The following is a 16,152-nucleotide window of genomic DNA, read 5'->3' as shown; positions in this document are numbered from 1 at the left end:
ATATATATATATATATATATATATATATATATATATAATTTTAGTCTTGCATAAAGAAGTTTATTTAATTTTTTTTATCGAATTACTTAAACGATGAAGACTATGCAGTGCTATTTTATATTTGATTATTCAATTTCTGTACCTGAATACTGTTAGACTCTACTTCAGAAAACCATACAACATGGTTTATTTTACATTAATATTTGCTCTTCTGTGTTTATTTATGACCCTAGTTATTTTATTGTATGTATATAATGAACTACATAAAAAAAGATATTTATATTTCCCTCCCCTACAAAATCCTCCCAATTAATCTAAAGTAATGACTTTGCAAACAGAGATATTTAAGTTTATAAATTGTATTTAAGTACATAAATTGTATTTATATCGCAATATATATTGCAGAATAAAAATATTGCAAGGTAAAATTTGTATAATTTCGTGCATCCCTATTCAAGCATTTTTATTTATATTACAATTAGGGTTATTATTCTGTATTAATCAACATTAGCATGGCAATGTGCATATTCACAAAAATCACACCACAGGAAGTGCAATACTACAGTACATCTTGATTCTCTATCTGACAATTTTGTTCTAAGGCAGCAATATATTTAAAAATAAACCCTCAAAAAGCTCAAAGCGGGGCATAATAAGCTGACTTTTTGTCACTCCTCTTTGTGGGAGTATGGTTTTTATTGGTGTTTGCATGTTGATTGCAAATATCAACACTTTTCTTATACAGTAAGCCTGTTGTACTGCATTTGGGAAATGTTCTGTGGCGATTCTCAGATTTTAACAACTGCAGGGCACATGATGGGCCACAGTTTATACACATACGGGCCAGTCTTACATTGTGTGTTTGCAAAATTTTTCCATTGTGTGTTTGTAAAATTCTTTAACAGCAAATTTATTCAATTATTTGTATTTATTTTATTCAATTACCGTACCTGAATACTGTTAGACTAGAAAGACGATAAAACACTGTTTAATTCAATTGTATCTTTTATTAATTGTATTTAACTATACTTCTAGATTGTTTATTAGATTATATGGAGAAGCAGTCCCCTACAGAATCATCCCAATCCGTCTAGAATGATCAATTCTTTCCAAATAGAGCTATTGTGTCTTCTTGTGAATTTGTTTTTATATCAAAATATACATTGCAGAATAACAAAATATTGCAATGTTAGATTCTTCCAAGACCGTGCAACCCTAGTTTTCCTAAACAAAGCTGAACCTTTATCATTTAGGAAAAGTACACAAGGATGTTTCAGTGATTAACAGCACATAAATAAATATGATAACACTAAAGGCCCTGGTATACAGTACATAGTATATTTATCAAACGTTTCATAAATCAGAGCCTAATTGATCAGATCATTTTAAACTCATCACACCAGATCTAACATAGTAGAGAAAACAGAAGCCATATATTGTGTAGAGCAGGTCAGACTGATGAATCTGAATCTGTATTCAAAGCATCAGGATAAAGGCGAGCAGAAAACAGCAGAGCAATGGCAAACTCTGAGTGATGCTTTTAGCACTGTTGCACAGGTTTCCTGAACAGCATGTGTAGTTAGTACCAACATAAGCGGATGCTGTGCCAGTGCAAAAAGAATTGGAGACACAACCTTTGTAAATCAGTGACTGGTTTCCGATAGTTCCTAAAGAAAAGATAGAAAACAAGTGAACGAAGGTTCATGAAACAAAAAGCCCTGTGTACACTGTGCAAATAAATCTTGCTGCCTTCATTTTTTTTTGTTGTTAAATCAAATTGACTTTTTTAACTTGCATCAAACAAATGGACTAAAAATATAAAATTAAACTTTGCATAACTTAAAAAAGTCTGATAACTTATTAAAATAAGTTAAAGTAACAAAAACATTTGAAGTTATGACTTGTCAAATCTTTTTTTTTTTTACTGTGAAAGCAAGGAATTGCTGTATGTAATACCTGTAAAATGTTCTTAAAGGGACAGTTCACCTAAAATAAAAATTAACTCACTATTTACTCGCCCTCAAGTGGTTCCAAATATTTTTGAGTCTCTTTATTCTGCTAAACACGAAAGAAGATAGTGTGAAAAAGCTGAAACCTGCAACTACTGATTTCCATAGTAAGACAAAGAAACACTATGAAAGTCAATGGTTACAGGTTTTCAGCTTTCTTTAAAATAGCCTCTTTTTTTGTTCAACAGAAGAAAGTAAGTCATGGCTGAAATTATGACATAAATGATGACAGAATTTTCAGTTTTGGGTCAACTATCTCTTTAAACATGTTGCACCTTCATTCATTTTCCGTCAGCGTAGTCCCTAATTTATCGTGGGTCGCCACAGCGGAGTAAACCACCAACTATTCTGGCATATGTTTTAAACAGTGGATGTCCTTCCAGCTGCAATCCAGTACTGAGAAACACCAATACACTCTCACATTAGCCCCTTTCACACATACAGACCTTCCCGGAAAATTACCGGCAATTTTCCGGAAAGGTTGTATGTGTGAACAGGCCCTTTTTAAAAATACCGGTAAATTCGTTCTGACAATTTTCCGGAAAGAGAAGTTGTAACATTACCGGTAATTTGCCGGAATGCTGCGCTGTGTGAACGCAGAAGGAAGATTGCTGGAAAGAGCGCGTGCACGTCTAGAACGTGCTGACGTGAGACGTCTACTTCAGCCAATCAGAACATTCAGACGCATTAGCGTCCACGCGGTTTATGAAAATCAAAGCCTTTGAATATTTTTCCAGACACCTTTAGCTGCTAGATGTTAGTCAGATAACATTTATATGTTTTTTCTTTTTCAACGGTGTTAATAATTATCGATAATATGCTTATGATAAGCCGCTGTTTGTTTACCTTCAAGCTCTGCGTCGCGTGTGCCCATGAAGCAGCTGGTGAGCCAGCACACACACATGAACATCTCGACATGCAAAAGTGTGTCTCTATATGTTTTCATCGAAGTTGTTCACAACACTGATCCATCCAGAGTTTGTAATGTTGTCAAATGTTTACAAATACAAGCACATCTGTTTAGAGATCATTTCTGGTTAATGATGTCAGAATTTACCGGTATTTTGGAATGGATGTGTGAATGCTCTTTTCCGGAAAAATTCCGTAACGTCCTCGCCTGTGTGAACAGCACTTTTTTGAATCTACCGGTAAAGTCGTTCCGTAAATTTTCCGGATATTTACCGGTATCACTGTGTGAAAGGGGCTATTGACACACACACTCATACACTACAATTTAGTTCATCTAATTTAATCTTTGGACTGTGGGGGAAACCAGAGCACCCGGAGGGAACCTACGCCAACACAGGGAGAACATGTAAACTCCACACAGAAATACCAACTGACCCAGCTGGGACTCAAATGAGCGACCTTCTTGCTGTGAGGCGACAGCGCTAAGCACTGAGCTATCGTGCCGCCCATCATGTTAAATCTAATTAAATTAAGTTCCCCTTTATGGAAACTCCGACGTGTGTCTTGTAAAGATATAGGAGTATGCTAGATGACCAATTACTCTGAAAAGTAAGAAAACGAGCCAATGAATGCCAAATGAATTGGCAGAGCTCAGCTCCACAGGTGTCAGCAATTAGACATTAACAGAGTATATCAGCTGGTGGCTGTGAAGCGAAAATTTAGACTTTAGCTTCAGAACCTCACACTAGAGACTGAACAGTGCCTCTGCTAAGCTGATTTAGTCAAGAACGCAGTATTCCTGAAGGGCGTCACACACTGGATGCGCCGCAACACGGCGTGCACATGATAGATTAAAGTATTGCACACCAGACGCGTACATTCCATGTTATTTAAAATTAAACTAATCAGATAGAGCTCTGTGGCATCGCAGAAATATGAACAGTGTCCTAAGTCGTGGCTGTGCGCCGCGGCCTTGTGGCGTCGGTGTGTGTACCCTGATGTTTAGAATTCTGAAATGCATGGCGCTGCTTGGCGCGACTGCGCGTCACAGAGCGGCGCTTCTGGTGGGCAAACTGCTTAACATTGCGTGTGACGACGTGTACAGTGGTGATTGAACTGGAATACTTTCCTGTCCCCAGGACGTTTCGCTGGTAGCTGAAGGAGCAGTTTTCACTTAAAGAGCAGATCCTAAAAGAGCAACATGGTTAAGCAATGTGTCTTATTCAAGAAGCTGTTCTGACTGTGTTTCTGGATGCTGTGGTTCCTATATTCAGATGATGGGCACTGATCCAGCTTGTCGATGCGGTGCTTGCAGACAGCTCTTGCTCTCACTGTGAGGGCATAGCTGTTTCGCAGCTGAAATCATGGCTTCCAAGCCACCCCTGTTGCTCCCCATGAAAGTGGTTAGAACGCGGGGCAGATCTGAGGATCACAGTGGGGGTTTATCCATCGGCTCTGGGCCCACGGACCCTCCACTCCTTCACAGCGTGCCCCATCCAAGCTTTGAGTGGTCGTGTTGGTTCATCCCCTGGGATGCCTCTGCTTGATGACAGTGGAGATCAGGTGCCCATCAGAGAGCGAGCTGGACGTTTACCTTAGACTCCAGTTCAGCTATGTGCCAAGGTTCCTACTGCCCCTTTATCTAACAGGTAGTGAACCTGGAAGCGCTGCCTGAGGAGGAGGCAGACCCGGCCTTTCATTGCTTAATGCTTAATGTGACCAAGCATAGGCCATACGTCTCTAAGCAGCTCCATTCTGTTATGATTGGCAGAAGGCAAATGCCGTATCCAAGCGAAGGTTAGTCCACTTGATAGTTTATGCCATCGCCCTCGCTTCACTGTACCAGGGCTAGCCGTGTCCCCGGGAAAGAGAGCAAACTAAAAAAGAGCAGTGGCTCTTTTTCAGCGTGAGTACACAGTGCCTTTTAATAGATTCTGTAGAGCTGAGGGCTGGGCGACACCTAACACGTTGGCAAGATTTTATAATCTTTGTTATGACCTGTTTCCTCCTGATTACTGGGTAATCCTGGTCAATCAGGAGGAAATTAAGCTCGGTGTCAAAAACACTTGCTGCGCCATGCTCTCTAACCCAGAGATATATGCGCTTTTTCTTTTATGCTAGTAAGTTCCCCTTTTTGGCGAACCCTAGAGAACTCCTCAGAGGCCCCCAGCACCTGACTAAAAGCACATTTACGCCCCTCGATCTAAATTCTTCTAATTATTTCCATGTAATGGTAATTAAAGGGCCTAGGGGACGTTGAAAGATTGCGCCTTTGGTGATGCTTATGCGCTCACGCTATGCTAGGCAAACTTCACACCAAGGACGTGACGGACCTAGCTGCTGTGGCGTTTTCCATACACACTCCATTATCCAACAAGACACACGTCGGAGTTTACATAAAGGGAAACATCCTGGTTACGTACTTAACCCATGTTCCCCAAATAGAGAACGGAGATATGTGTCGTGAGTCTCTAGCTGTTAGCTGAGTGATCTAAATCTAAATTACCTGATTCTGATAAGCAGCGGTCTTCAGTTCCCGAACAGCTCAGTGTTTTTGAGCAGTTCTGTCCATCACAATAATAGCATTTCAGTCCATTGGGGACATTAGTGTTGGGATCTACATGTTCAAAGAAAAAAATATTTTATATTTATACAGGCTTTTGGTGTTGCTGTGCATTAAAACATTTTTTGGTTATTGTTCTTATATTATTCAGATAAAAAAAAATAATTATTACATAAAACCGAAAGTCGATTTGGGCTGATGTTAGAATTTCCAATAAAATGTAGATTGTCAGTTTGTCGAATGTTGATTTGTAAAATACCTGCAGAATCTTGCACATTACAGAGATCGCTGGAACAACAGTAAACAGAGGCTTTCAAGCTGCCGAGGTTGATGGACCCGGTTGGACAGTTACTTAAGGGATAACAACCTTTATATGTAGTTTTTATGTTACCTAAACAGACACACAAATGAAACAGGAAAGGTCAGTAAATTACCACATATTGTTATCAGTTGAAGAGCAGGTATTACTATATCTGTAAATAGTATATGTTGATATACAGTTTCCGCGCACAAGTGTTTATTTAGGGTGGTGAATTGGAAATTTGGAATTTATCTCTGCTCTGTTGACTGTTGATGTTGAAAACTGAGCTCTACTGTTTAACAGTGACTTTTGTTGACTTTTTAGTAGTTTAAAATAATATAATGAATAGGAAATAATATATAGAGAGAATTAAGTATGTAAAATAACAGAAAATGTATTGGCAGTTTATTACAGGTTTTTACTGTAATATACAACACCAACCCAGACAAAATATCACTTTAAACTATTAAAAATGTTCTTAAAAGTCACTTTTTCCAACTTTTCAAGGTTAAAAGCTGTTGAAACAAACATCAAACTCCCATAATGCAATTCAAATGCATACATAAATGGGGAAAAATAAAGACATGAATGACAAAATATGGAAAACTGCTAATTTACAGGTATTTTTCACATCTTGTGCTCTGCATTGTGTCATGCTTGTCAACAATGCTTATCAGATTTTTTACATAATTTTACATTTCAGCAATCATAAAATAAAACGTCCAAATAAGTCAATTCTAACCATAGATTTTAATCCATTATTGTGCATTACTTACCATAATAATCTGTTGAAGCGATGCAGCTGGAACCTCCAGTGCTGCATGTGGTCTGTGTACAGGAGTTACCAGCACACTGATAACAGCTGAGAGAGTGTCCTGATAATAAAGCCAAACAAGTGCATGAGAAAGAGAGATGCCAGATTTTAATATCATTAAAACAAACACTATTTGACGTTGTACCTGCGCTGATGAGAATGAACAGAAGAAACACAGAGATTTGCAGATCCATCTTTGTTCAGGTGTTGAATGAACTTGTGTGTCTGTTTCACCTGTCATTTTATAGTCTATCAAAATGGGAGGGACTTTTTTGACATTTACATTAGAAAGGCAGGGGAAATGAAACGTTCGAGGTTACAGAAGTAACCCTTCGTTCCCCGAGGAGGGGAACGGAAGTGCCATGAATGGGAGGATTCGGATCAGAAGCCGCTTATCTGGAGAGTATTGAACGGGCCAATGAATGAAATTAATTGGCAGCGTAAGCTTGCGCAGGTGTGCGACATCTGCAATCATCTCAGCATATAAGCACACCTGAAGCCAGCAGACGCCATCCTTTTAAGCTGAAGAGACTTTCAAACAGCTAAGGGACAGTCATCATGGCGACGGAATATGGCACTTCCGTTCCCCTCCTCGGGGAACGAAGGGTTACTTCTGTAACCTCGAACGTTCCCCTTCGGTTGGGGAACTTCAGTGCCATGAATGGGAGAATATGGAAAGCGCCATAATGACTGCACCTTACCAACACCCCCGATGAGGAGATAGTCAAGCAAGCGTGACGCACCCACATCATGGGGGGCGCGGTCCTCCAACGTGTCCCTGGCCCTAATTTATCCTACTTCAACAGAAGTTTTACGGATTTAGATATATTTTTTGGGAAGTCGTGAGCATCTAGATAATTCTAGGAAATACGACAGTACGTTGGGAAGCGTGCAATCCCGATAGGGAGGACGCTGCGGAGGCCATCCGTTACCCAAGGGGGGGATAGATGGCAGAATTTACCTATGGACTAGCCCTAAAAAGGGGGAGTACGCATAGCAAAGAGTGGTTAGCGGAGAGGGAAGACACGGGTCCGCCCAGGGGGGGGACTTAACCGTGGCGGAATAAGCATATGGGATCGCCTAGTGGGGATCACGCATAGCAGGCACCTATACCCAAAACGCGGGCTGACCAGCGGGCAGACCTACAACGTAGTGGGCCAGCAAGTGACTCCTCCGCTGAGTCAGTGCTGGGGGCCACGGAGGAATCTGCAGGGCTCACCTGACGGGGAACTTTACTGACAGATAAAAAAGGCGCACGTACCTCCGTGTTAGGGAGAATGGCGCAGCAAGCGTGTTTCAACACCCTACCGAGTTGTCTCCTCAATCACCAAAGGGTTACCTAATACCCTTGAGGAAACCGGCTCCACTCGCAGATTGTAAAACCTTGCAAATGTGTTGGGTGTCGCCCAGCCCGCAGCTCTACAGATGTCTGTTAGAGAGGCGCCGCGTGCACGCGCCCAAGAGGATGCAACGCTCCGAGTGGAGTGTGCACGTACTCCCGGGGGACACGGCTGACCTCGACTCGAATAAGCGAGTGAAATGGCATCCACAATCCAGTGGGATAATCTTTGTTTCGATACGGCACTTCCCTGCTGCCGACCGCCATAACAGACAAAGAGCTGCTCAGATGATCTAAAATTCTGAGTACGGTCCACATAAATGCGCAGAGCGCGAACTGGACAAAGTAAAGAAAGGGCTGGGTCTGCCTCCTCCGGGGGCAGCGCTTGCAGGTTCACTACCTGATCTCTAAAGGGGGTGGTAGGAACCTTGGGCACATAACCGGGGCGGGGTCTCAGGATAACGTGAGAGTAATCCGGCCCGAATTCCAGGCACGAGTCACTGACCGAAAATGCCTCCAGGTCCCCGACCCTCTTGATGGAGGCCAACGCAACCAGCAGAGCTGTCTTCAGGGACAGAAATCTTAGAGATACTGATTCGAGTGGCTCAAAGGGATCGGATCGCAGACTCGTGAGAACGAGGGCGAGATCCCAAGAGGGCATGAGAGGGGGGCGAGATGGATTAATTCGCCTAGCACCCCTAAGGAACTGGATGACCAGGTTATGCTTTCCCACGGTGCCGCCAGCTACCGCGCTATGATAAGCGGAGATGGCGGCCACGTAAACCTTGAGAGTGGAGGGCGACAGCCTGCTGTCCAACTTCTCTTGAAGGAAAGAGAGCACAACACTAATCTGGCAATTTCGGGGGTCTTCTCTGCGAGAGACGCACCATTCAGTGAATAGACTCCACTTCAGGGCGTAGGCGCGCCTCGTGGAGGGGGCTCTAGCCTGAGTGATGGTATTAACCACCGCAGTCGGTAGGTTACCTAAGTCTTCCTCGCGTCTAGGGACCACACGTGGAGGTTCCAAAGATCGGGGCGAGGGTGCCAGATGGTGCCCTGTCCCTGAGAGAGTAGGTCCTCTCTCAAAGGGATCCGCCAGGGGAGGGCCGTCGCGAGGAGTGAGAGCTCTGATATCCAGGTCCGGTTGGGCCAAAGGGGCGCAACTAGCAGAACCTGTTCCTCGTCCTCCCTGACCTTGCACAGAAACTGCGCGAGCAGGCTCACTGGGGGAAACGCATACTTGCGCATGCCCCGAGGCCAGCTGTGGGCCAGTGCATCCGTGCCGAGAGAGCCCTCGGTCAGGGAAAAAAAACAACTGGCAGTGAGCGTTCTCGGGGGAAGCAAACAGATCGATCTGGGCCTCCCCGAATCGCGCCCATATCAGCTGAACAGACTCGGGGTGGAGTCTCCATTCTCCAGGGCGTAACAGCTGTCGTGAGAGCGCATCGGCTGCACGATTGAGCGTGCCTGGGACGTGAATGGCGCGCAGCGATTTCAGCCGCGGGTGACTCCAGAGGAGCAGACGGCGGGCGAGCTGAGACATGCGGCGAGAGCGCATACCCCCCATGCGGTTGATATACGCCGCCGCCGCCGTACTGTCCGTCCTGACCAGCACGTGTTGCCGCTCCAGCACCGGTAAAAAGCGGTGGAGAGCGAGGAACACTGCCAACAGCTCTAGGCGATTGATATGCCAATGCAGCTGGGCACCCTTCCAGAGGCCCGCAGCCGCATGCCCGCGACACACGGCCCCCCAACCCGTGTTGGAAGCGTCTGTTGAAACAACAACATGGCTGGACGCCTGTCCTAGAGGCACACCGGCCTGTAGGAACGAGGGGTCGTTCCAAGGGCTGAGGGCGCGGCGACACAGCGCAGTAACCGAGACCCGGTGTGTGCCTGCGTGCCATGCGCGTCTGGGGACCCGATCGTGAAGCCAGTGCTGAAGTGGTCTCATATGGAGCAACCCGAGCGGCGTGACGGCGGCTGCGGATGCCAAATGCCCCAGGAGCCTCTGAAAGAACTTCAGTGGGACCACTAGTTTGCTGTCGAGCTCCCTCAGACAGTTCAGCAACAGGCGAGCGCGTTCCTCGGAGAGGTGCGCTACCATGGTGATCGAGTCCAGCTCCATCCCGAGAAAAGAAATCCTCTGCACGGGGGCGAGTTTGCTCTTTTCTCGGTTGACCTGAAGCCCCAGTAGGCGGAGATGCCGAAGCACCTCGTCCCTGTGCATAATCAATTGCTCCCGCGAGTGGGCTAAAATCAGCCAGTCGTCGAGATAACTGAGTATGCGAATGCCCGCGAGCCGAAGGGGCGCTAGGGCACCCTCCGCGAGTTTGGTGAAGACCCGCGGAGACAGAGAGAGCCCGAAGGGGAGGACCTTGTACTGCCACGCTCGACCCTCGAACGCAAACCGCAGAAATTGGCGGTGGCGTGGAAGAATGGAGACATGGAAATACGCGTCCTTCAGGTCTATGGCTGCAAACCAATCCCGAGGACGAACGCATTGGAGAATGCGCCTCTGCGTGAGCATTCTGAACGGCAGCTTGTGCAGACAGCGGTTCAAAACGCGCAGATCTAGGATTGGCCATGACCCACCGCTCTTTTTGGGTACGATGAAGTATGGGCTGTAAAACCCACTCTCCATCTCGGCTGGAGGAACCGGCTCGATTGCACCCTTCGCCAGGAGGGCAGCAATCTCCTCTCGCAAGACAGGGGCGGACAGGGGGTTGACCCTGGAGAAATACACGCCCGTAAACTTGGGGGGCCGTTTCGCGAACTGAATCGCGTAACCGAGTCTGATTGTGCGTATGAGCCACCGCGAGGGGCTGGCCCGCGCTAACCAGGCAGGCAGAGCCCTCGCTAATGGAGTCATCGCTACAATCGCTGACGTACCAGCGGTGGGGCAGCGCGGAGTGGGTGTGCTGATCCGGGAAGCACGAGGGTCCCGCGGAAAAGCTGGAGGAGAGCGATTCGCTCTGGCTCCGCACCCTGACTCCGGAGAGGGGGCTGGAGGGCTGAGGGAAGGGAGACCGTCCCCCCAGCGCTCGTGAGCCACTGGCGAAGCACGTAGAGTCTGCGAGCCGGAAGGCAGCGCGTCCCGGACTGGCAGAACTCGTGCAGTCACATCCGGGGAAGGGAAAAAGTGCTCTTTTACTGATGTTTTGGTGGCACTGAAAAGTACCGTTGTTATCGGGGCCCCGCCCTCCAGCGGGGAAAGAGCAAGTTTCCTCTTCTCCGGATGGCCTGTCTCAGGGACGCTTCGCGGTCCGTTTACCGGACTTAACGGCGCCCTGGGCAGGAGGGGCTGCCTGCTTTCGAGGAGAACGCCGCGCCCGCTTGGCCGGAGGCGCAGGCGGGGGCGGGGCAGCACTCGTTGGCGGGCGCCCTCGGCGAGGAACAGCGGAGGTGGATGGCTCGGCGGGCGGAGCGGGCTTACGGCCACGCCGATAGATGACATTGCCCATCGCATCCGACTGCTCTTTCACCGCCTTGAATTCCTGGGTGAATTCACCGACGGTGTCGCCGAACAGGCCAGCCTGGGATATGGGCGAGTCAAGAAAGCGAACTTTGTCAACGTCGCGCATATCGGCCAGGTTTAGCCAGAGGTGGCGTTCCTGAACCACAAGTGTGGACATCGTCCTCCCCAGCGCACACGCGGCGGACTTAGTAGTCCGAAGAGCATAGTCGGTCGCGGTGCGCAGCTCATGTAATAAGCTTGGGTTGGACCCGCCCTCGTGCAGCTCGGCCAGCGCCTGCGCTTGGTAGCGCTGGTAGGTGGCCATCGCGTGCAAAGCAGAAGCAGCCTGGCCCGCAGCCTTATAAGCTCTGGCTCCGAGGGAGGCAGACAACCTACAGGCTTTGGACGGGAGGCGGGGCAAACCCCGCCACGTAGAGGCGCCGCGCGGACAAAGATTGACCGCGATAGCGCGCTCCACTGACGGGATCGCCTCATACCCCCTGGCAGCTCCGCCGTCAAGGGCGGTGAGGGCGGAGGCACTCGCAGCACGGGCAGAGAAAGGTGCCCTCCAGGACTGCGTGAGCCTACTGTGCACTTCCGGGAAGAAGGGGACGAGAGGCTTCGAAGGCTTCGCCTTCTGGTCCTCTACGTAGCACCCATCTAGTCGGTCCGGCCGCGGAGCTGGGGGATAAACCATCTCCAACCCCACGGCCGAAGCAGCCCGGGAAAGCACGGCTAACATGTCCGCTTCAGGATCCGATTTGACAGCGCTCACCTGCCCGGAGGGGGCGAGCGGGTCCGGATCTTTGTCGGACAGTGAAAGCCCACCCTCCGATGCCGCGGAGGACATCTGATCTCCGGTGTCAGCGAGTGTGAGAGCTACCATCTGGTTAGACGGATCACTCTCACCACCCGAAGCTTGGATGGAGCGCCGTGAGGAGCGAGAGGTCCGCGAGCCCGTGGGCGGCGGATTAGCTCCCGCTGAAACCCTCAGATCTGCCCGAGCGCCCGCTGCTTTTTTAGAACAGGAGGCAACTGGGGTGGCTCGCTCTCTTGCGAAAGTTAGCCGCGATCTTAGCTGTGCAACGGTCATGGCATCGCAATGACGACATGAACCGCCCGCGAGCACCGCATTAACATGCTGGACCCCCAAACATGCAATGCAGTGATCGTGTCCATCATCCGGAGACAGGAAACCCCCGCATCCAGAAACGCACAGTCGGAGCGCCATCCTGAAAAGGACGTGCTGCACGACTGTGTTGCTCTTTTAGGAAAGTTGCAACTATACGCACCGCTCTGGAGGACCGGACCCAAAGAACCGCAGGCAAGGGAGTAACCCAGCTCGACCGTCTGCCACCGCGAAGACCCACTCTGGACCGGGAGACACACTCGTTCGCTCTGAAGTGCTGATCAGCAAGAGGAACCCTCATCGACTCACTCAGAAAGGATCTGAAGCGAAAAGGATGGCGTCTGCTGGCTTCAGGTGTGCTTATATGCTGAGATGATTGCAGATGTCGCACACCTGCGCAAGCTTACGCTGCCAATTAATTTCATTCATTGGCCCGTTCAATACTCTCCAGATAAGCGGCTTCTGATCCGAATCCTCCCATTCATGGCACTGAAGTTCCCCAACCGAAGGGGAACTGTAGATATTCAATTCTGCAATTTATTATTGGTTTTGCAATTTCAGTCTACACAGTAAAAAATTATATGTTTTTAGTTCATTGTAACTTATTAAACTAAGTTAATGGTGTTCTAACTTAATTTTATACGTTGAACAAGATGGTTTTACGTCAGTTTAACATAATGTTAGTTCAATGGCATTAATTTAAGGCAACCAGTATTTTTTACAGTCTTTGCTGTAATAAATATGATATGATAAATAAGTAATGACAACATGTTTATATGTTGTTGCTTGAACTTATTTGAATAGGTTAATTAGGTTTCAACTTATTTTTTAAGCTATGCAAATTTCAACTTGATGTTTAAGATTTGACATAAGTTGAAGTGACTTGTAAAGTTAATTTGATTCAAATTAAAAATTCAAAGCAGTTGTAATTTTTTTAGTATATAGATGAACCTTGCTAAATCTGTTGGTTATTATTATTAATATTTTGGTTTTTAGTTAATTCAGTAAAACAAAGTAAAATGTTAAATTAAAGTAGTAAAAGTCAAAAAGTCTATGTTTATTATATTTGTTTTAGATTGTTTATTAAATTGTATATTGTTTGTATTGTATTGTATCGATTGTTTATTATTAGATTATGGTATTACAATTTTGTGATTCACAAGTGTTTATTTATGGTTGTGAGTTGGATTATGGGAGCTTTATCTTTACTTTTAAGATTTAAAATTCAACTCTACTATTTAACAAAGTGATTTTTATTGACATTTTAATAGTTTAAAATAATATTATCTGTAAGAAATACTAATTTATAGAGAAATAAGTCTGTAAAATGACAGGAAGTGTTCTGGAAGTTTGTTTTATAAGGTTTTTGTTGCGTAATTTACAACATTAACTCAGACAATCTATCACTTTAAACTATTAAAAATGTTAATTAAAGTACCTCTTCCCAAATTTTCGAGGTAATTATTTTGGTTTTTAGTTAATTCAATAAAGCATTAAAGATAAAAAATCTATGCTTATTTTATTTATTTTAGATACATTTTTAAACAGTTAATTTTTTTTATTAAATTGTATTTAAGTATAGTTTGCATTGGATTGTATTAGATTGTATGTTATTAGATTATAGTATTATAATCTAATCCATTAATATTATTATTAGTCTGTATTAGATTGTATGTTATTAGATTATAGTATTATAATCTAATCTATTAATATTATTATTAGTCTGTATTAGATTGTATTTTATTAGATTATAGTATTATAATCTATTCTATTAATATTATTATTAGTCTGTATTAGATTGTATGTTATTAGATTATAGTATTATAATCTAATCTATTAATATTATTATTAGTCTGTATTAGATTGTATGTTATTAGATTATTGTATTATAATCTATTCTATTAATATTATTATTAGTCTGTATTAGATTGTATGTTATTAGATTATAGTATTATAATCTAATCCATTAATATTATTATTAGTCTGTATTAGATTGTATGTTATTAGATTATTGTATTATAATCTATTCTATTAATATTATTATTAGTCTGTATTAGATTGTATGTTAAAGTATAACAAAAAAGCTTCTAAATAACTGTAACAGGTTTTTAAGCTAAAATAGTTTGAAATCCTAAATACAAAGTACACTATTTTTGTTACCACCACAAACTGCTGCCATTTTCTACATATATAATTCAATGCATGTATAATAAATCTGGAGTTTAACAGAAAGCCACATTTTCATGTAGTCGACATATGCAGCATCAAGCTTGAGATTTAAAACCAGTCTGAAGACTGAGAGGCATACAAGACAGACTTGTTTTTTGCTTTTGTAATCGGTGGGGCAATTATTATTATTATTTCTTTTTTACTTGCAGCTGAATGGTCTAATTGTATGCTTAAGATACAGTTAATGCGTATGGAATGTCTTTGAGCAGACATGATAAGAACTGTTCACATTCATTCTTTCATTCAGAGACACTGTTTGTCTTGCCATTGTAACCGAAGAAAAAATGTAAAAGATTAAGCATTAAATGGATGCAAATTCACAATCGTGTACAGAAATAACAACAGATGGGTGTTAACCATAACTCTGGAACAGAAACTGATACATCTCAAAAAAACATATTGTTGGAGATGATGTTGCTCTACTGATATTTACTGTACACTCACTGGCCACTTTATTAGGTACACCTTATTAGTACTGCGTTGGACCCTCTTTTGCCTTCAAAACTGCTTTAAACCTTTGTGGCATAGATTCAACAAGGTACTGGAAATATTGCTAAGAGATTTTGATCTATATTAACATGATAACATCACTCAGTTGATGCAGATTTGTTGGCTGCACATCTATGATGCGAATATCCAACACAATAGCTGCGTCCCAAATGGCACACTATACACTATGCACTCATGCACTATGTACTTATGCACTTACACACTCAACAGGATAGTTGATGTATGTAGTGGCATCCCAAATGGCACACTAATGTTTTTTTACTAAGCGGAAATTCAAACCGTTTCCCTGATGACGTTTGACGGTTGCCAAATCAGTGAAATAAACGACCGAATTATCAAATATTACCTGCCGTGAGTATTGCCGCATTCACCATCGGGAGGCGCTATGATCACTCTCGTAGAAGAATTTTGTTCTCACCATCCAAAATAAATAAAGTTATTCAACATGTGCGTCCGATAGCTCCGCCTCTTCCGCTACATAAGCAAACCTGCGGTCGTTGAGTGCGTGAATTGTCCATCATTACACAGATGAGTTTTCAGTGTGAACACACTACTTACACTATTTATACTACAAAATGGCGTAGAATAGTGCATAAGTATGCGATTTGGGACGCAGCTAATCTCACGGCAATTCGTAACTTTTTCATTTAGTGGCTAATTAGTATGAATTCGTACGATCTAATTTGTACAATTTAGTACGATTTGCTTATCCCCCAATGACGGTTGGGGTCAGGTGCCACGCCTCCTTTTTAAAATCGTACCATTTCGTACGACTGAACTCGTACGAATTCGTACGAATTAGCCACTAAACTGGCAAAACGTAAAATACTTACGTTTTCTCGTGAGATCAGGCTGGAATCTCCTGTTCCACCACATCCCAAAGGTGCTCTATTGG

General features: G+C 44.3%; 1 protein-coding gene and 1 long non-coding RNA gene across 2 annotated transcripts in view; one reads left to right on the top strand and one right to left on the bottom strand.

Annotated features, from left to right (window-relative positions):
- LOC137488778 (uncharacterized) overlaps window positions 1-16,152 on the top strand; it is a 200,591-nt gene that overhangs the window by 172,134 nt on the left and 12,305 nt on the right. The window lies entirely within an intron of this gene.
- Window positions 1,012-6,820, bottom strand: LOC137488854 (urokinase plasminogen activator surface receptor). Its single transcript, XM_087300684.1, has 5 exons — window positions 6,742-6,820; window positions 6,559-6,657; window positions 5,741-5,872; window positions 5,425-5,535; window positions 1,012-1,667 (listed from the first exon to the last, which is right to left on the bottom strand). The coding sequence occupies exons 1-5, from the start codon at window positions 6,788-6,790 to the stop codon at window positions 1,477-1,479; spliced, it is 582 nt and encodes a 193-aa protein (XP_087156810.1). The 5' UTR covers window positions 6,791-6,820; the 3' UTR covers window positions 1,012-1,476.

Source organism: Danio rerio, chromosome 21 (assembly GCF_052040795.2).
Source record: "Danio rerio strain M-AB ecotype USA chromosome 21, GRCz13ab, whole genome shotgun sequence".
Taxonomy (NCBI): Eukaryota; Metazoa; Chordata; class Actinopteri; order Cypriniformes; family Danionidae; genus Danio; species Danio rerio.
Note: the sequence above shows the minus strand (reverse complement) of the source record. Positions and strands in the feature narration are given on the sequence as shown.